At 35.2% G+C, this 22,065-nt stretch overlaps 1 protein-coding gene across 1 annotated transcript; it reads right to left on the bottom strand.

The window, feature by feature from the left end:
- Positions 1–1,143: 1,143 nt before the first annotated feature.
- LOC129271922 (tetratricopeptide repeat protein 4-like) lies at positions 1,144–12,046 on the bottom strand. The gene is made up of 9 exons (XM_064106922.1): positions 11,936–12,046; positions 11,193–11,354; positions 9,679–9,824; positions 8,947–9,003; positions 8,271–8,357; positions 6,874–7,091; positions 5,658–5,748; positions 4,189–4,271; positions 1,144–2,781 (listed from the first exon to the last, which is right to left on the bottom strand). Exons 1-9 carry the CDS (start codon positions 12,024–12,026, stop codon positions 2,697–2,699), a joined length of 1,020 nt encoding a protein of 339 aa, XP_063962992.1. The 5' UTR covers positions 12,027–12,046; the 3' UTR covers positions 1,144–2,696.
- Positions 12,047–22,065: the final 10,019 nt, after the last annotated feature.

The raw sequence follows: 22,065 nt of genomic DNA, 5'->3' as shown, positions 1-22,065 counted from the left end.
CAGCATCTCTACAGAAAGGGCAATATTACAGGGGGCATGGAGGATTGAACTCTATGGCCCGTATTCTGAAGTCGGGTTTAACTTAGACCATGGTCTGACTCTGTGCTAAAATTATGGGAAGCCGAACGTTTCAAAATGTTGTTTACAGTGAATGCTTCTCATGTTTACTGTGCTCTTTACTAATTCTTTAATGGTGAAGACAACTGTCATACTTATCCTTCCCAGGCAGTTAATGTTTTGGGGGTCAAATGAGCTGATACATCGAACCTCTACTGTTAGAGATTTATGTAACAACTTAAAACCAGAGTTTAAATTGAACCCGACTATGGTTTTTTAAGAAGTGAAAAAATTTAAAGTGCACAAGAGAAAAAGAGGAAGGAAAAAGAAAAATGAAGAGCATGAATAAAGAAAGGTATACGTTGTACATAGTGTTAGCTCAATATTGGCCTGTAATGTTAAAAGATAAGCATCCCCCCCACCATCAAAAAAATACTCTGGCGCTGGTCCAGGGCATGTTGTTGCTGTATGGGGTTCATCAAAGGGGTTTCACATTATGTGTTGCTGTTATCACAGGTGGAGAGCCGGGGAGTGGGGAGGATGTCGCGTTTGGGATGTTAGGAAAAGTTAAAGGAGGTGAATACAGCACAAATCGAAAATCACAAATTGAACGACCTGCTATTTCCCAGTTACGTTTATTCTCGCAAGTGATATTCTCGCTCCCGCTACATATGGCAGTAACTCGGGGATGGCGCCAGGATTTATGATGGAAGGGGGGTACGGCATATTTCTTCTTGATTGAATTATAGGATAAAGACACCCTCTTCCTTTCTTCTTGTTTCTCCCTTTTTCTTTATTCTCCTTTTCCCCCCACTTCTTGAAAAATAACAGGGGGCAATTACTTTGTGTGTTCACTAATATCATAAACATGTTACATTAACATATACATGGAAATGTAGAATTGTAATTTTTCATAACTTTTATAAAAACAAGCCTCTTCTTTATGTAGTGCTTCTTATGTTGAAGCCTCTTCTTCTTATGCATCTTCTTTATGTAAAAATCACTTTGAATTCTTGTACGTCTGATTGTTTCTTTCATGAAAATTCAAATATGAGAGGCGACAAATACAAATCACTTCATTGTGAGTTCATTTATATATGTTTTATTTGAGGTTTTATTGAAATCATGTACAATTATAAAATTGTATCTCCACATGCTTCATTTCAATAGTAAAATGTTATTCCTGCTTCATCAATACTTTACTGAAAGTATTACATAACCATATCAATAGGGATATGTTTAAACAATTATACATGCATGTTCTTGTGTTCGTCATTAAAATGTGCCTGACTGTACATATAGTACCATGGAATAAACTGATGAATATATATATGTTGTAAAATGTACATAATCAAGATGTAATATTGCAAATAAAACAATTGCTTTATCTGCTCTAGTAATTACTTTTTGCATTATTTGTTTCTCTTTTGAGTAAGAGTATGAACCTAATTGTTTTTTTTAATTATACACCTGAGTCATCCTTTTAGACAAAACAGGAGGTGTCATATACAACATTATCACTTCTGTTATCATCATGGGTGTTATCACTAATAGAGTCAATTATTACCCGTATCAGACATGAGCTGGTCATTTACAAAACCGTATTGTCCTATATTTTCTGAATATCTGGAAGAGATAGGTATATTGTTTGTATTTTCCTCTGTCTCTATATGCGCGTATTGACTTTGCATGCAGAGACGACGCAAAATATACTTATTTTCCCTGGTCTCACATCATAATGATCGGCGCACCAACAATATACGTTATTATAAAGAAAACGCTGGATCCAGGCGCTTGCAAGTACATCATAATGGTAAAGTGCAGAGCCTAGACCCTGATATTAACATGACACAATAGAACTCTATTCTTAACAGAAATATCACCATTATCATGATTTTTGCTCTAGATATCTGATTTGGATGATAATAAAAATATTGACTGACTCTTCTTTGGGGAAACATAAAATATATTGCCCTCGTCTAAAGGCCAATATGATTCTTTCACTGGCAATATATTTGATGTTCCCCTCAAGGCCAGTCAATATTATATAAATATTATTTCTCGTGATATACAATCACCATTCCCCTTTGCTCATGACCCTTATCAATAGGGATTTTTCTCTAAGCAATGTACAAAGGCTACAAGAACAGTGTACATGTGTTGTCAAATGCCCATCAAATGACAAAGAACAACTAAGAAGTATTTGTCAAAAATTGGTGATTTGGAACAGCAGTTTTGTCCTAGTTTCGGAGCTGATGAAAAATTGCAAATGTCTATCATTTTTCCAGAAACAAAGACTAAACTGCCATTTTGATTCACCAATTTTCGACAAAGATTTTTGTTCTGACGGGAGGGGCCCCTCATCTTCTTCCTTTTCCTCCTCCTCTTCCTTCTTCTTTTTTATTTTATCCTCTTCTTCTTTCTTTCTTCTCCTTAATCTTCATCTTTGTCAATGTTGTCCTCGTCATTGTTTGTTTTCTTCATAGTTTATATGATGTCAATGTTACATGACATGCCTCATTTGGAGTACTTCTCAAAGAAAGTGCCGTTACTCTTAAAATGATGAGGAATGTTGGAAACTACCATCGATCTGGACATTCATGGTAATAAGCATTTCATGTGGGAAAACATGCCTCGCTTTAGTACTTCTTTAAGAACTGTTCATGATAAGGTGTTGCAGTCGAAAGGACAAAGAAAGTAGGAACTCCACCCACTATATGATACCTGTGAAAAAGAACAGATGGTGGTGGTGATTTTTTTTCCAGATTGGTTAGAAAGCATGAATGCTTATATGCAAGCAACCAGGTGACGACGGCTTAAGCTCCTTTCCGAGCGACCTGGTGATGAGGATCAATGCCTTACCAAAGTGGGAATAGAAACCTGGTCACTGAGATCCGAATCCCCCGCTCTACCGACTGAGCTTTTGACCCTCCAAAGATAAGAAACCATCATTTGAAAAAAAATTGAAGTAAATGCTGATTTCAGGAGAAAGTCTGTAAAACCAAGACTAATTGTAACTACATCATGGATCTAGATCTGGTACAGTTATGCACTGAATTGAACTTGATGAAATTTAATGAAATCTAAGCTGAAAACCAAACACATAGAGGATCACCAAAAAATGTGGGACAATGTCATGGTTGTTTTGCTTATTTCTCAGCAATTACACAATTTCTTCCAGAATCCTTGGGTACATATTTATGCCAACAGACACTTGGGTGGTCATTTTATTGGATTCTCTACGAATTGTACTCACAACTGGCAATTATCTTTAAAGCCTATGTGAAGCTTTGGTAAAAGATCTATAGGAATTATACTAAAATTCACCTAAAATTCCAATCTGGGATATTGAGGCCGGTACTTCCGAGCCACAAGGCCCGCTGGAGAAAACCTTCTCCCATTGACTTTGAACGTGTAACATGGGCCAAGGCCGAGACCGGCAATATGCGGCCTTGTGGCTGGTCTCGACTACATTCCTGATTCCAATCTTACACACATGTAGCGGCATTTCAATATTTTCAATCACTATTCTTTAAAATTCAAATGTCTAATTAGGTATCTACTGCCCTCTCTATACATGATTTTCTTTTTATTAACGGCCTGTTGAGAATATACCCTAAAACCAAAGTAATTGGATATCAGAAACCTAAAAAGATTATATCCTGAAATTTTCTGCCCAACCCATGCTTTATTAAAAAGACAAAAATCTGCAGATACTTCATGTTGATCAGGTACCCAATAAAAATAGATTTTGATGTAAAATTGTAGTCTATCCATTTAAACACATGTATTTCCTATCCTCTATATTTTATGCAATCACATTCATATAATCAATTGAGGTATTTTAAAAGTATCTAAAATCTTACATTTGTTTTTTTCTGATTTTTGTTGAATATTATAAGCTACCGGTAATTTAATTTGATCATACACCCATGCATAGGCAAACATTATTTTTATCTGTAATTCCTTATTTCCCCCCATCCCTCTTCATGTCAGACTAATTAACTTGTTAGATGGCCACATAATAAATGCTGTGTTTATAATGATCATTATTATATAAATTAGGAATGAACTGGAGTAGTGACTTTGGGGGGGAATTTACTAGAACTGAATATAAACTTTAACATTTACCTTGGATGTTGCAATCCTGCTTTCAAGGTTAGATCTGCATTCAATTCAACAAGCTTTCTCTCGTCATAATCCTCAAAATACACCTGCAAAAAAAACAGACACAAACTTTTTAATCGATGCCAAATTCAGATTTTAAAGGAATAATGACTCAAAAGAACTTAAAACGTAAACAGGTAACTTCGCCCAAGTTGAAACTTTTGGGAGTATAGAAATTTTCTCAACAGCGAATCAAAATCAAGGATTCCATGGAAGTAACCCTTATATGGTAAAGTTAATAGCGACCTATACGCCTGGGGGGGGGGGGCTGCTTTGTATATTTTGGAAAATGGGTATGTACAGAGGAGTCTCCTGGAGCCAGTCTTACAAAGAGTTACAACTGATCCAATCAATCTGAACTCTATGGAAATCCATCAGTGTCATAGATTTTTCTACAGGAAATTTGCACAAAGTTGCTTGAATTTTTAAGAAAACAATTAATGCATGAATATGCATCATAGCTAGAAAATATTTTGAACTACATGCATAATAGATATTGACGTTGCTGGCCGTCCATAGTTGTGATTGATCGGATCAATCACAACTCTTTGTAAGACGGGGCCGTTTTTACACTCAATTTTCCATACCAGGGCATACCATTTGCAATCCATGGGCGGGTGTCAAAGAAAACCTGTTCTGAGGCATTGGAGATTTCCTTCCGCCACGCTCCACACAGAGAGGAATCCCCATACCATTGCAGTAGACGGAATCCCTAGCCTGTGGATTGGATGATCGCGCAACCCTCTTCCCTCATGCCCTTTGCTGTGTGTGCGAAAAACACACCGTCCATCAGCTGAGCTCCGTGGAGCACTAATGCTCTAGCTCTGTCTGTAAAGCTGCCAGTGTGTAGAGTTTTGGCACATGTTTGAATGGTATGGGCACTTTGGTACCCAAGTCAAACAAAATCTTGTGGTGTTCATCAAAATTTAGTTCCTGGAAACTGTAACTTTTCATGTTTATTAGATCCAGGTCATAATATCAACTTTAAATTTATTTCCAGGGACTGTCTTTTTGGAACATTTAAGAAGTTCCAGGGATCCCCACTTTCATGATGAGCTGTTCCAAGGCCCCCTAATTTTGACCTACCTACCACATATTGGTGTTAGCCTGACACAACATTAGCTCCTGCGACAATTGCTCTGGGCTTAATTTCGTCTAAGATGTAGGGTTAGGGTTGCAATAGGGTTTTATGATAGGTTAAGGGTAGGGTATAGTCTTAAACTCAGGGTTGAAGTTGGTCATTTGTTTAGTATTTTAAACTTAGAGCGGGGCAATTGTCACTGGAGCAAATGTTGTGGAGCCGGTTTGAGTGGCAGTGGCACATACCTACCACATATTGGGTCGAGTGCCCCCCCCCCCCCCGGGCCTTTACGCAATGGGGGCCCTAGTATACTAACTTCACAAACCTTTCACCGAGACCAAGAATGACTAACCTTTAAATTAGTGACCTGGTATTTTCTTTCTTGGTCCCATTCAGGAGGGGCTTCCTTCGATGAAAACATCACCTCTAGGTGGTCTATAAACCTAACAAGAGAAGAAAAGAAAAACAGAAAAAATCCTAAATTTATTTGTTATTGCTGTATAACAAGTAACCAGCCAAGGGTACATGCAGATAGAGAGGATGTGGAGGGGAAGACAAGTGATACGAAAAAAAAATAGAAAGAGGAAGAGGTGAAAAAAAATAGATGAAGAGTGAAGAGAAATACTGTAATGGAAAGAAATGAAAGTTAGACAGAAAACAAAGAGAGGGACAGACAGAGAGAGAGAGGGAGATAGATAGAAAAAGAGAAGAAGAAGAAATAACAGTAAAAATTATGTACAGCAATATAAGCAACAAACGCCATGTTTAAAATTCTTTTCATTTATTCATTCAAATGTATATATAGGATAATAATACCAGAAGATACTATTTTTTTGTTTCCATCTCGGTCCTGTACAATGTGTGCATGAGTGTGCATTAACGGGGAAGTCAACCTTGAAGAAAAATCTATTGTAAAAATAGTCGGAAAAAATAATGCAAAATATTGGTGAAGGTTTGGGGAAAATCCATCATAGATTTTTAAAATTTGGAATTTCAATGTTTTGATTTGTGACATGATATGCAAGCAACTTCCACATATATTGTGCCGTAAAAATCAATGAAATGTAATTTTTACATTAAAAATAAAAATGGTTTAATTGTAACTTCAGTATATCAACAGACAAATCATATCACATCCACTTCTGAGAGTAACAAATATTTACATGCAGTCATCATGAACCATTAAAAAATTGAGATTTATGCATTTTATATTACATAACATATGGGGCAGCTACTCTCATGACGTTACAAATCAAAAACTTAAAATTCTAATTATCTTCTTAATCTTTGATGGATTATCCTCATATTTTTACCAATTTTTTTTTCTGGTATTTTTTACAACAAACCGTTCGTCAGGGTGAACTTCCCGTTTAGGTATGAAAAGATATGTAAATAGACTGATAGGAACAAAGATGACTAATCAGCAAAAAAAAACATAATGGAAAAAAAGGAAAGAAAAAACATATACCAGATAAGAATCAGGGGGGAGAAGGAAAGAGAAAATATGAAGAAAGAAAAGTAACACCAAAATTTTGACATTTGTTACTACGAAAGTTCAAAACTCGAACCTTGTATCTTCATTGAATGCTGAGATGAGGTCGCTGTGGCCATGCTCTGGATACAGAAACCTAACGGGCCATTGAAGCACGCCCTCATCGTCCAGGCTGACCATATGACGCCCGGAGGGTTCGTTGGATACCAGCGAGGTTACAAACGCCTTGGCTTGTTCTTCAGGCTCCCCGTCTTGCCCCTCGACGGGGTCACTCACAAAGCGAAGATTCCGGACCTTTGAAAGAAAGATGGATAATGTTTAAAATGTCAGTTCCTACGGGAAAATAAGTGAATTATAATCAACTGCACCAAACATGAATACCCAATTCTATTTCTAGTGAAATCAAAGCCTCGTCTTACCAAGTGTTGTGATTGATCCGATCAACCACAACTATGGACGGCAAACAACGTCTAAATCTAAAATGCAAATTTGTTCAAAATATTTTCTAGATATGTTTATTCAGACATTCATCATTCTCTTTAATATTCAGTGTGATTCTCTTTGTTTACTAGGGAGATTGTGCTCATTTCCTGTAGAAAAAATTATGGTATGGATGGATTTCCATATACATTGTAGTTGAGATTGATTAGATCAATCATAACTCTTCATTGCTTCAAGATTCATTGCTTCTACATAATACAAGGCAAAAGGAAGATGAGAATCTGTATGTACCAAAGGTTAGGACAAGCTTGGGAAAGGAGTGTTTATCTTATGTAGGCACAACTTCTTGGAATGAGCTACCAATCGAAATCAGAAAGAAACCATCAAGGTCAAGTATTTGTAAAGCTGTTGTTGAACATCTGTTGGAAAAATGAATTTTTGTTATCATCTATACGGTATTTTTGTTATCATCTATATACCTTTCATATGTATATACGGTTAGTGTTTCTTAAAATTGTTATGTAGGCATTGTTTATATAATATAGAGTATATTTAGTAGACTCACGATTGTTCATTCTTAACTAACAAGTTAAGAAACATGTTTCTATCTGCCTAAAGTAGAAGGGGCCAGGCTTGACTAGCATTCATGCTATTTTCTGGTTCCTATTATCCTTGCTTTTCTACGTATTCATAACTTGTAAATTGTTATTATCATTGCATTGGATAATAAATAAATTCATTCATTCATTCAGTTTTAGGTCCTTGGTCAGAAAGTACTGTACAGTATGCTATCACTCTACAATCAAGGGGAGTAAATTCACTAAACTGCCATCTGTACCAATGTCTATTAAGAAACTTATGCACAAAATTTAAGAATCAGTGACATATATTCTGCCAAGTTCCATAATAACTTGCCAACCATTCGGTGATCATTTTTTTAATGAATAGTTTTTAATCGAGTGCAGGAGAAAAAAATAAGGGAATCTGAGAAATAGGACATTTTATGAAAATGAAAGGCAGTTATGATCTTACTTTCAAAGCTGCGATGAGTTTCTCTTCCGCAGCCCTCTGCTTCTTCTCCTCTAGCTGTTTCTTTCTCTTCTCTTTGTCTGCTGATTTCTGTTAAAAGAATAAATGAAGAGAAACTCATTTTGTCATGATACCAAAAATGAAAGGGGAAATCAGCAAATCAATTACAAAATGACATTGAATCAACACTTGAGCCCTATGCCCTAAATAACTTTGGCAGGAGTCTTTGGAAAGTATGTGTCATTCTACAATTAAATGGTAGCCAATGAGTTAAATGTGCATCATAGAAAAAGAAATTATTCTTCATTCTTAGAGAAGGCTGGTTGTAACTTAACAAGTCTTTTTTTTTTTGCTTGTCAAATTTTTTACCTGTGTCCATCCCAAAATTTCAGATGGACCCCCCTTCAATTTTTGGCTTCCGCCGCCAATGCCTATCACTATAGAGTACCGAAGCGATGACGTCAGTTGCCATGGTTTTTCTTAACAAATAAACCCGCCGAATGAAAGCATGTGTTTCTCATAGGCGAAAATGGCTGCTATCTGAATTTGATTGCTTGCAACATATTTGTCAGACGACCATCAGCTACGACTGTTTAGAACCAGCAACTGACGTCACACTTTGGTACTCTATGGTAGTTGCCATCCTGTCAAAGTTGAAGTAGTTGTAATTCTCTATTACCTTGAGTTTTGATGCTTGTATCCTAAGATCCTGAATTTTCTTATCACTGGAATAGATGTATTCATTTGGTTAAGGATCACCTGACATATCACTCTGGACCATTTTGTGGTTCATTAAATTCTGATGTACAGATGCACATACCAGAAAAAAATATGTCCCCTATTGGACATCCCACTTAATCAATCACATTAGAAAAAAAGTGATTCAAATTGCAGGATGTTTCATGGGAAAAAAAGTTATTTTTTATATGATTATCTGAAAAAAAAATATTTTTGTCACTTTGTATGAAAAACATAATTATTCTCAATACTTTGTCATCAATGACTGATGGGTTATGAATACAGTATAATCAGAAAAATAAATGTTATACCTTGATATTAATAAGATGAAAAAGAGAGATTCTTTACACTTTATGATACAATAATCATACCAAGTACCGAGTCATGATACAGTGTCATCAGAAATATAATATTCATACCTATGATTACTTCAATGATTCACTGACAACTAAAACAGTCATATCTTCAATAACACAAGCTACTAAAGCTGGGTATACTATTTTAATAATAATAATATGCGACATTTATATAGTGCTTAATACAAATGACATTTGTCTCTAAGCGCTGCATACTATTATCTCGGCTTTAGCACGGCTATCCTGATCGGACGCTTGAGCATTCAAGGAATTCCTTCCTACAGGGTACCCATTTAACAAAATGTTGAAAAGGATATTTGAAGAGCCTTGTCGCACCATTGGATGGCTTCTCCGTATTCTTTGAGTTGCATACAGCAGTCAATGGTCCTGTTGAGGGCCTTTAAATGGTCAGGTTTAAGATTCAATGCCTCTTTGGCATCATTTAATGAAGACCTGTGATTACCTGTGGAAAAAAGTCACATTTAAGTACATACCCATCAAAATTATTTGCATAAAGGAAAAGTATAAAACTGAACTACAGCTTTAACAGTCCATGGTCTAACACTGTACTATATAAACTTGAAAATTTGTTAACATTGTATGTTTCTTAAGTTTTCTGTGTTCTATCTTCATGCTTTAATGTGGAGAAAATTACTTTAGTTATTAATTCCGACAGTTATGAATGATTCATGGGTCAAAAGAGCTGATACTTTGGATCTGTACTGTTTAATAGAGATCTATGTCACAATTGGTTATCCATAGTTAAACCAAAAGTTTACGCCAGATTTTAAATTTAAACATATAGGAATACGGGACAAGATGTTTATTTTTATGATTTCTGCATGGTACTTCTTTACACTCTCACTTATGCAGTATTTTGGTGAATGTATTTGATATGCGTGACTTAAAACAGACATATTATTTACCATACCTACTACCAGAAATATATTTGATAGATTAATTTGTCTTGTAATTATCTAGCAATAATCATCTTTTCAGTAACTTAACTATATACCCAGCCTTCCAAAAATGATCAAGTTTTAATTAGAGTTATATAATTTTTTTATAAGATTTTTTTGTTCTGTAGTATTTGTGTTAATGTTTGGAGGATTTTCACTTCTCAGTTGAACTCTGATTACCCAGCACTTGTGTTCAAATCACATATGATGAATAAGTTATTAGGTTTTGAAGGAAATTGTGAAGTCTAATAATTTAGTACTAAATTATCTTGTGTTTTACACTTTATCTACATACTCTGTATTCACTTAACTTCTCTTCCTTTTTCACTTCTTTGTTTACTTATCATTTTTGTCTCTCTATTACTGTTTGCAATGAGAGGTAAGCCTCTTTTATTGCACTATACTTTGTTTTCTCTCAACTCCCCTTTACTTTTGAGGCCTTCATCTATTTCAAGCTCTTGTCCTTAAGTAGATGGTCACCCAAATCACTATCACTTGACTTCCCTTTTTTTTGTTTATTATTATCCATAAGAAAAATAATCCCATAAATGAACAAATGTCTACAATTTGAATATTCATTTTTGTGATTCATCTGCTTTTTGTTAATTTCATTCAGTGGTATTTCAACTACTGTTATGTATTGATAAATTATTGTTGCTGTGTTATATGACATGTGGAAATACAAGTTGAAAAGAGGACTGATTTTTGGTGGCATAATATAGAATTAAAATTTGATTATAAGGTTCCTCCCCCAGACTGCGCCAATTCTTCAGACGTCTCTGTTTATCACCAGGAGCTGGACATAGAGGAACAGAAGATCCTGCGACCAGAACTGAACCTTACATGTATGTATAATAAAGCAAAATATCTACCAAGATGATAATGAGCTGCAGCACGGTTTGTGTAGAGGACAGCGTTGATTTCTTTATCAGCACATTTCTGATCGAGACCTTCGGTGTAGGCAGTAACGGCTGGTTTGTACATCTTCTTCTTAAACCACTGATTACCGTCATTCTTGTGAGTCAACGCATTATCTAGAGATAAGTTAGAAGAGTGAAAAGATTGTGGAATAGTACTGGGTGATATTTTGATAGTATCAAAATTGTGCAATTTTGAAGACAAAAAATTGAATATTTGATTATGGTATTATGATGATGCTGATATATCAACACAAAATGACCAAAATATTGTTGATTATGAAAAGTATTACAATTTATCGACCACAAATGCTGCTTTGTTTCAGCTATTTTTCACTGCTTTTAACCAACTCAGAACTTCATAAATTTGCCCCCTAAGGCCTGGAAAACTAAACAAAAGAGCCCCTGAAATAGGGTCCAATGTATGCTGTAATAATATGCAGCATTTTAGCTGTTCAGCTAAAAAAAAAAAGATGATTTTTTTTTCTTAGAATGCAATCACAGATAATTTTTGTGCAGCATCAACACTTCTTCTACATAGCTAATAGTATAAAAGGAAAAAGAGAAGCAGGACACAAGGGGAGCATTTCATGAAGAGTTTTGTCAGTGGTTTTCATGAACAAGCTTGCTCTCAGCCAATCAGATGCAAGGATTTCAGTAGCTTATAACAGTTACCAGTGATAATCAAAGTTTCTCACCTTCCTTTGTACTCTCCTCGGAGGCATACTTGATTTGCTGGAAAGCTTGAAGCTCGGGAAAATCTTCAATATTCTCTGGAGCTTCTTTCATGAAAAGTGGAATCTTATCAAATTCCTGCAATGAACAGAACAAAAAATAAACTTGGCTATCTGAGATGTATTGAGGACTGGGGGGTGATCTCGGCCGCTGTTCATGCGATTATGTCGAAATTTGACACACACATTCTTTACCACATAAACTACAAGCCAGTATAAAAAGACATTCCAAAACTAATTTTTAAAATTTATTATGAATAAAATGTGCAAATTTATTCATGAAAAACAAACCAAACAACAGAAAAATCACGGAGTACGACATGTGTTTTTTTTTCCTGAAAAAAAGAGAACGTGATAAAGTGGTTGTTCTGTGCCCTGATTTACTGGAAAATTATCCTGTCTACGTTCTTTCAGTGATTTGGGTAAGATATTTTCATAAAAAGTAGTGCGGTTGTAGGTAGACTCTATTGGGAAATGTATACATGTACAGCAAAGTGAGTTTGCGTAGGAATTTTGATTTTAGATTGAAATCTCATTTCCCCACGTACTAGATTGAAAACAAATATCAGCAAGCATGCGTCCGGATAAAAGAAAGATCCGGATAAGGGGAGAATGGATAAGAGAGGTCGGACTGTAATGGATTGGAAGAGTGCACAGTTTGGGGGATTTACCAAAACTAAAGACAGGCTTTTTAAATTGCATCCTGCCACCAAAATGAAATTTCCAGCACAATGAATAAAGATTATTTACAATTTGGAGAGTTGAGCTGGCTTTTAGCCTCCTTTCATGTTCTACAACGACTGATCCTACTTTTCATTTTGTTCAGATAATAAATTGAATCTTCAGAACAGAATTTACAAATTTCCACATTGTCAAGTTTACCACATGTGGTATTACCCAAGGATCACACAAACCAAGTGTGGACATAATTGATGCAGAAAAAAAGAAATGAGAGCAGGTTAAACAAAAACTTGGCCTTTTGACCTATAGATGACCTTTGACCCCATTCATCCTCATAGGCACACATGTGGTATTACCCAAGGATAAAAAAATCGAACATGTAACCACCACAACACCACAAAAGACCCTGATAAGCAAAAAAAAAAAAAAAAAGGTTATCACCCATCACCCAATAAAGTAAGGTCTTAATTCTCATCTAAAATACAAAATACATGTTTTATTTCAATTTCTTTCTTTCTGTCATAAAAGACCGAAAATAGTAGGGGGACATTTGATATTGTGTCCACCCTACTATTTTGGGTAGGGGGGCCACGTCCCCCCTGGGACTTCCGCCCATGAGCTAAATAGTGCTTAAAGGGATGCTCCAGGCCGAAGATATTTATATCTAAATAAATAGAGTAAAATTCACAGAGCAATAGGCTGAAAATTTGATCAAAATTAGATTACAAATAAAGAAGTTATTGAATTTTAAATATTTGCATTATTCCGGTTAAACAGTTCTGGGCATGTCTTCATGATTATTCATTAGGTGGGCTGATGATGTCACATCCCCACTTGTTCTTTTGTATTTTATTATATGAAATTAAGTTTAAGTTAAAAAATTTCATTCCAAGAACCAAACCTATTGGATTGACAAGTGATTAAGTGCATTAGTTATTTATTGCTGCAACGTATTTCATTATAATGGAGACACATCATTTACACATGTACGAAACAAAAAACATTTAAGATTTCATGAAATAACATAAGAAAAAGGAATGTGGGGATGTGACATCATCAGCTTGCGTTTTGCATATGAAGAACCACGTATAATTGTTTCACCAAAATAAAGTAAAGCTATAGAGTGACTTGTTCGATATTGATGTATTTTTAAGTGATTTATATAAAATAAGAAAGTTATGACATTTAAAGATACGCTTATTTTCAACAATTGGAAATTTTGAAATATGACATGCTTGCACAACACATGTAATTTGATTTAATATATGTTAATCAAACTAAAATGTCACTTCAGAATTCCTTCAGTTCATTGATAAAGAACCACCTGTAATGCCTTTGAGACTATAGGGCTACCATGTAAGATTAATACCCCAAATTTTTTAAAGGAGGGATTAAGATTTAGGTACTATATAGTGAATAGTGATTAAGTAATCTATTGAAGTTCATGACCGGCATGAACGTGAGACCGGCGTGAGACTCATTCTTGCTTTCGGTAGAATACAATGCACACGTGTCTTTATGTACTGGACTGTTATGTTTTAAGAGTTTAAAAAGCTTGTGGTCTTAATTAGCGTCATTAGTTGATAAACGTTACAAAGCTCGTGGACATCTCTTGACTTGGTCAGTTTTATTGATTAGGCCTATATAGTTTTTCACCCTCAATTTCGTTAGCTTTTGGAACTTAAAGTGTACTTTGTAGGAACAATGGCCGGACTGGCAGCAGAACTTAGTTTTGAAGAAGATTATGATGACTTCATTATGCAATTACTAGGAGAGGACATTCCTTCACCTGTAACCAATGGAATAGACAGGCCAAAGGAGATGAATGGTGATAATACATATACTCCGGATCCGGGAGCTACAGAAGACATCCCCATGTACATGATGGACAAGAACAACAATGTTGGAGAAAAGATGAGTACAGACGATCTGTACGAGGACATTTCTTCGGAGAAAGACGATGCATGAACTTCGGAGGCAAATGACGAAAATGGGAATGAAGTCAAGTTGAACACTCTAGTGCTACCTCTTATTCAGGAACTGAGTTCGTCGCCGTCCCGGCTGAGAGAAGTTGTTGGATCGCTTGTTTCGTACATGTCGTATCAAGATGGACGTATAAGAAAGTTGGAGGAGGACATGGAGAAGATGAAAAAATTTAACTCGTTGGCAAGTTTGTAGAGGAGGAGTATGATGGACTATTGGGACTTTAATTGTATATTTCCTGTATGTGAAGATTTCTTTTGTCATGGTAGAATTTAGTTTCATTATATTTTGTTATGTAGTACTTTTTATTTTTGTTTGATGTTATTATGTACACTTTGCATCTGTATGCCATTTTATAGTACTTTTTTTCTACATTAGATATATATTTTTGTAAGTGTTAATTGATACGTAAATGTATACATTTTATAGATATTTTGACATCCATTTACATGTATTTCCTGTATGTGGAGATTTCTTTTGTCATGTTAGAATTTATTTCCATTCTTTTTGTTATATAGTACTTTTTATTTTTTGATTGATGTCATACATGTACATTTTGCATCTGTATGCCATTTTACAGTACTTTTTTTTTAAATATATTCTTTTTTAGTGCAAATTGATACGTATATCTATATATTTCTATTGATATTTTGATTATGTTATGTATGTCTTCATTTGTATTTGATAGATATGTTTTATATTTTAGTGTTAGACGTCTTTTTGCATCTGTTTGCGATTTTACAGTTAGTTTGTTTCTTAAGTATATATTTTTTTGTTCAAGTTTAAATTGATACTACATCTATATATTTTCATAGATATTTCTTTTTTTATTTGCGTTATTTATGTTTTCATTTGTATTAGATAGATATGTTTTATATTTTAGTGTTAGACGTATATGTAGAATAAAGTTAGAAGATTCGTTATAAATATTTTGTAAGTACTTTATAAAGATCTTGTTATCATTTTTTTTTACAATGATTCATGTTACAGTCATGTATTGTAGAATCATAATGTATATTATGTCTTTAATTGTTTGCAAATGTAGTGTATAAGAATTATCGCAATAAATTGTTTAATGTATTTTGTTTATGAAAGATATTTATATTTTGTTTATTTGTTATGTTTTGAATATATTTAAGAGATAGGATGTCAAGAGATTGAAAAAACAGAGGAGTAGAAGAAGAAGGGATAATTAGGTATAAATGATGAAAGAAAAAGAAAAGAGAGAGAGAGGGACAGAGAATGTGTGAGCAAAGAAAGAAAAGAAAAACGTAGAAAGTGATCATTGAATTAGACAACTAAATATAATTGTATAGAAGGAAAGTAAAAGAGTGAGGTACATGTACAATGGAAGGGAAAACGGAATGACAAACAGTTTAAGGTAAATAAAAACTTTAAAACGAAAATGAGTAATTAAAGCGCGAGAGAGAGAGGTAGAAAAGACAAATATTAAAATTTTCATTTCTTTGTTATTGTCTTTTGTCTCTTTTTCTCTCTATATCTGTTTCATTCTTTATATGCGTTTACTAGGGTGAAAGAAATATAAATGAAGAGGGAACAAAAGAAATGAGAAGGTGACATTAAGTATAAGAACAAACAAAGAATGTATTTGGAAATGAGAGGAAAAAGGAAAAAAATAGCAACCAAAAATTTTGAGCCCCCTACCCAAGTTAATGTCATATTGTCCCCCTCTCCTGTGAATCCTGAGATTGGCGCCGCCATGTTTAAGGTCATTTTGTCCCCCACTCCTTAAAGGACAATTTGCCTTCCCCCCAAAGTTTAAGGTCAGTTTGGCGCCTCCCGTTACAGGTGAATTTGGTGCCCCTCCTTTCTGGAAAATTTGGTACCCCCATATTTATCGTCAGTTTGGTGGCCCCTTTAAGTTTAAGGTGAATTTGTCGCACTCCCTAGGATGAACATCAACTTGGTGACCTCTTGCGTTTAAGGTGTTTGGCGCCCCCTCCTTACACAACAATTTGCCGCCCCCAGTCAATTATTAACTCGGTGCCCCACCCCCTAAGTTTAAGTTACTTTGACGCCCCTTAAGTTTAAGGTCTGGTTTGCGCCTCCTAGTTCGAACATCAATTTGGCGCCAGTTTGGCGCCCCCCGTAACAGGCCAATTAGGTGCCCCTCCTTCCAGGACAATTTGGCGCCCCCTTTATGTCAAACATCTATTTGGCGCCCCCTAAGAGTTTAAGGTCAATTTGGGTCCCCCTGGGTAGAAGATAAACCTGGTGCCCCCATGTTTAAGGTCACTTTGATACCCCCTCCTTATAGGACAATTTGACGCCCCCTTGGTCAAACATCAATTTGGCGCCCCCTCCAAGTTTAAGGTCAGTCTGGAGCTCCCTTATTACAGACCTGTCAATTTGGCGCCCTCTTGTTTATGGTCAATTTGGTGCCTTTCTTTCATGACATTATGGTGCCCCCGTCCCCAGGTCGAACATCAATTTGGCGCCCCGTCTCTTTCTTTTATTTCCCCTTTTTCCTTTCTTTTTCTCTTTTCCTCTTCTCCTTTTTTTCTTTTTCCTATTCCCTTTTTTTCTCTCTTTTCCCCCCTTTTTTTTTCTCTTTCTCTTTCTCTTCTTGTTTCCTCCTTTTTACTAATCTTTTCTTTCCTCTCTCTCCTTCCCCTTTTGGCGTCCCCTTTTTGCCTACCCGGGGGCAAGGGCCACAAAATCCCCCCCCCCCCCCAGAATACGTGCATGATACTTAGAATACCGGTACATAATTTTTAATTCAAAACTCGTATACATTATTGGTTGATATATCACTCTAAACCTTGCAATTGCTTTTTTTTTGTATTTCTTCTTTATGAACTTAGGAGACAGAATAGTGACATAGACAGAGGAAAAGCTTGAAATTTTTAGGGAAGAGATACAGAAAGAGACAGAGAAAAGGAGGAAATAAAGAGAGGTCCTAAGAAAGGGAATGAAAGAAGATAGATAAAAAAAGGAAGAAATAAAAAGAGAAAAGAAAGAAATAAGAAAAGAATGAAAAAAATAAAGAAAGAAAGAAAGACAGAAAAAAGATAGAAAGAAAGAAAGAAAAAAGAAAGAAAGTAAGAAAGAAAGAAATAACGAAAGAAAGAAACAAAACAAAAAGAAAGAAAGGAAAAAAACGTGAAAGGAAATCGTAGTAAAATAACATAAAAGATACAGTTTGTCACTGTTAAATCTTTTTTTATAAATGTTCTTACAATCAATTCTTACTTTTCATTTTAAACCCCTTTCAAGATTTATTTTCAATGTGATAGCTTGAAACCATTGCTTTTATGTGCAGCGTATATTATAATGAAATAATATGAAACAATCGTAATTGAGAAGGCCTCTACAATTAAGTTCATTTGCAAATATTTATTTTAATTTTTATATGTTGCACACTTCATGGTTACAAGCAGTCGCATCAAACTTTGTGAAAGAAGTTTGGCCACTTAGTTATACATTCTCACTGGTTTTTTTTTGTCTCATTTTTCCCCTTTCATTCTCTCGCTCTCTCTCTGTCTGTGTTTCTCTCTGTTTTTATACTCTTTCTTTTTCTCCATGTATTCTTTATCTGTTAGTGTAAGTCTATGACAATTTAAGAAATTAAATGAAGTAATGTATTAAGTCAGTAAGGAAATAAATAAATAAAGAAAGAAATAACGAGAGAAAAAAAGAAGGAAGAAAAAACGTAAAAGAAAAACGCAATAAAATTTTTTTTTAAATGCATTTATGTCACTATTAATCTTTTTAGATAAATGTTCTTTACAATCAATTCTCACTTTCAGATTAAACGTCTTCCACATTTTATTTTCAATATGATAGCTTAAAACCGTTGCTTTTATGTGCAGCGTTTATTATGATGAAATAATATGAAGCGATCGTAAAAGCTACGAGGGTGCGAAGCGAACAAGCAAAAATTAAGACCTTTTTAATACAAATTCTAATTTGTATTTCCAAAAACTGGCCAAAATATTCAATTATCATGTCAATTTTTGTAATATTATAACTTCAGTCTTTAGTTGAAAATTAAGAATAGAACGAGTCATATTAGAGAATACTTATTCGTATTTATAATCAGAACGAGACATTCACATAACAACCCACTAATTAAAATCAAATCCAATTTATGCTTCATGTCATTACTCATTATACATTGTCCAGCACTGTGTGCGCCTCATATGCGACTGCCTGAGATACTCTCAGGGAGTGGAGGATTTGCATACGTTGTCTGCGGAAATGATTGCTTAAATCCGATGACCGAATCTGTAAGCGTTTACATACATGTAAGTACAATTGGTTTTTTAGCGCTTTATAAATAATGAGATAATTGCAACAAGACATGAAAATGAAATTAATTTGTTTAAAAAAGGATTGTGATATAGGCCCTATGATGTGTCGCGTTGCAATCACAAACAGGAGGGAGTGAAATTAATTTGTCGAATTGTAACCATGTAAAATATGTCTCTATGCGACATGTTTTGAAATTGATTGGTCATTTTAATATAACCAAAACATCTCGGTGTGGTATATCGTTCTTATTATCCCCTTACTTAACTATTTTGTTTGTTCTCTGTTTCTCTTGTCTTATTGCATATCACTGAGTTGTACATGATTGTAATTGTTTTGCGAAATATAAGCAAAAAACTTCAAAATGTCATAACTTTATTATTACACATCCATTTCTTGATAAAATTGGCTTGTTTCTTATTTCTCTAATGATTCAAATCAATGATTTTCTGGGTAGACTTGACCTTTAAGCTGCATATTTGTACATGTTATTATACTAGCCTTCTTTTGACTGAAAAATCTATAATAATCCAAATAGTTTATTTGGATTTTGTTGACTGAAATCAACTTAATTAAATAAAATCAATCCTAAAAGGGATTAAGATTAATTGGTCAAATTGTAATCATATGGGCTTAGGGAAGTGATATATGTCTCGTTACAATTATAAAGAGAGCAGCCAACTTTAACTATCTACTGATTAAAGTACCGGTAGCCTTTTCTATCTCTTTCTCTCAAGAAAAATACAGATTAAAAATGATGTCAATGATAATAACTGAAAATAAGGTAATTAGGGTGTGTGATGCTTCGTTCTAAAAGTACAGTTAGTATCATGCACTTTTTCATGTGTTTTCCATGTTCCAGAGTATCAAAAACTCCTTGATGTTCTTATCCAAGTATCTATGTATCCAAGTTTTCCTGTAGGCATAAGCCCGTAGCCGCGCATCAGTATCCATGTATCCAAGTATCCAATAGTATCTAAGATCCCCGTTTCCACGCATCCAAGTATCCATGTATCCAAGGTATCCAAGTATCCACGTATCCAAGTATCCAATAGTATCCAAGTATCCACGTATCCGCGTATCCATGTATCCGCGTATCCAAGTATCCAATAGTATCCATGTATCCACGTATCCGCGTATCCACGCATCCAAGTATCCATGTATCCAAGGTATCTAAGTATCCACGTATCCAATAGTATCCAAGTATCCACGTATCCATGTATCCGCGTATCCAAGTATCCAATAGTATCCAAGTATCCGCGTATCCATGTATCCACGTATCCGCGTATCCATGTATCCAAGTATCCAAGTATCCAAGTATCCAATAGTATCCAAGTATCCATGTATCCACGTATCCGCGTATCCACGCATCCAAGTATCCATGTATCCAATAATCCAAGGTATCTAAGTATCCACGTATCCAAGTATCCAATAGTATCCGCGTATCCATGTATCCAAGTATCCAAGTTTCCAATAGTATCCAAGTATCCAAGTATCCACGTATCCGCGTATCCATGTATCTAAGTATCCACGTATCCAATAGTATCCGAGTATCCCCGTATCCATGTTTCCAAGTATCCATATCCAAACATGTATGTAATATAATAGTATCCAAGTATCTTTGTATACATGTATCCATGTATACATATCAACGACTATCATTCCTTAAATAACATATAAACATTATCAACATAATTATATACCAATGCACATATCCTCGATCACGCGCCCCCTCTTTGATTCCTTCATATATCTTTCCTTTAAAACTCCTCTGATTATCATATCACCTGACATTACTTCACCCCTCCTACTACATCAATCATATTGGACAAGTCGTGTACCCCCCTACGGGACCATCCCCCTCCCCCTTCCATCCTTTATCCATTTCCTGATCGATCTCCTGCTTGACGCCGGGGCCTCTTCATTAGCTCACGAACGTAGAGGGCGACAAAACTGCTATCACCAAGCCTCTGGCTATCGCACACCGGCAGCAGCGATTAGGAGGTAAATTGGTCTCATAATCGATTATAACATGACATTGGATTCTAATCACCCACGGCTACATCTCAGCCGCCGACTAAAGAATAATTGAAGGCACGGCGCATTCAACAAATAACGTTAATTTACGAAAAATTAATACGAGGACTTACAGAATGAAGTCCTCCTACGAAACTTACGAAACGATGTGAAGTCAATTCCTCATAATTTGATGAATATCCCTCAAAATGCGTCATTTAAGCGTTGATTTTTCTTCTCGTTCACAAAATACAAGAGCTACCTTTCTAGCTCTCAAATTTTTCGTCTAATGAGCGAAAGAGGGCGCGCGATTTATCTTCATATCAAAGACACTACAATTGAAAGAATAGACACAGAAATTATCTTACACGTAAATCGATGCAAAGCGTTACGCGAAGTCGGCAAAGTGTTCAATCTTTTTACTGTAAAGACTTTGGTGGAACGTTAATTGACAAACGAACGGTAGCACTTGCGGGGCTTTGTTCAAGGTACATAGAATTTTCTATATTTTTTGTTTAATTTGTCATTGTTTTGAATATTTTCCAAAAAGTATTATCGTCAGCAAAAATAATAAAAAAGTATGTTTTTAAAGTTATTGCATTTATTGGGGTCTCTATTTTATCAAACAATTATTGGAATTGCGCATACAATGAATCATGAATCTAGTTTTAAAAATACCACCAAGCTGAATTAAGGTTGCGAACTGTATTAGCGCCATCAACGACCTTCCTTTTATTTCCATGGAAGAGACGTGCGAAGCCACTTTCCAGGCGGAGGTAAGCGATTTTGCTCTTTTTTGTGTCCTTTTTAAATTAAAAAATATGTTAAAAATTGATAATGGAACGCTTTCTACCAGAAAAAGCCCTGGTGAGTAGCGGAATAGGTTTCAGCTAACATCATTCACGTTATGAAGCGATGTTAACGACAACTCTAAAATCCACTACAAAAACACGTTGGTTGTGCGAGGTTCGTATAGCATATACTAACCTCGCAATAGTGTGAGTGGATTCTAAAGGTACTCCTAGTGTAGACAGCTGGCAGCCGTCTGTTTCGAGGAGTTTTTTAACATTTTTTTAAATTTTTATTTCTCCTCATACACAGACGGCTCGCTATCGTACAGCCGCCATTAGGGGACTTACAAT

The sequence above is a fragment of the Lytechinus pictus genome, chromosome 11 (assembly GCF_037042905.1).
Source record: "Lytechinus pictus isolate F3 Inbred chromosome 11, Lp3.0, whole genome shotgun sequence".
NCBI lineage: Eukaryota > Metazoa > Echinodermata > Echinoidea > Temnopleuroida > Toxopneustidae > Lytechinus > Lytechinus pictus.
Note: the sequence above shows the minus strand (reverse complement) of the source record. Positions and strands in the feature narration are given on the sequence as shown.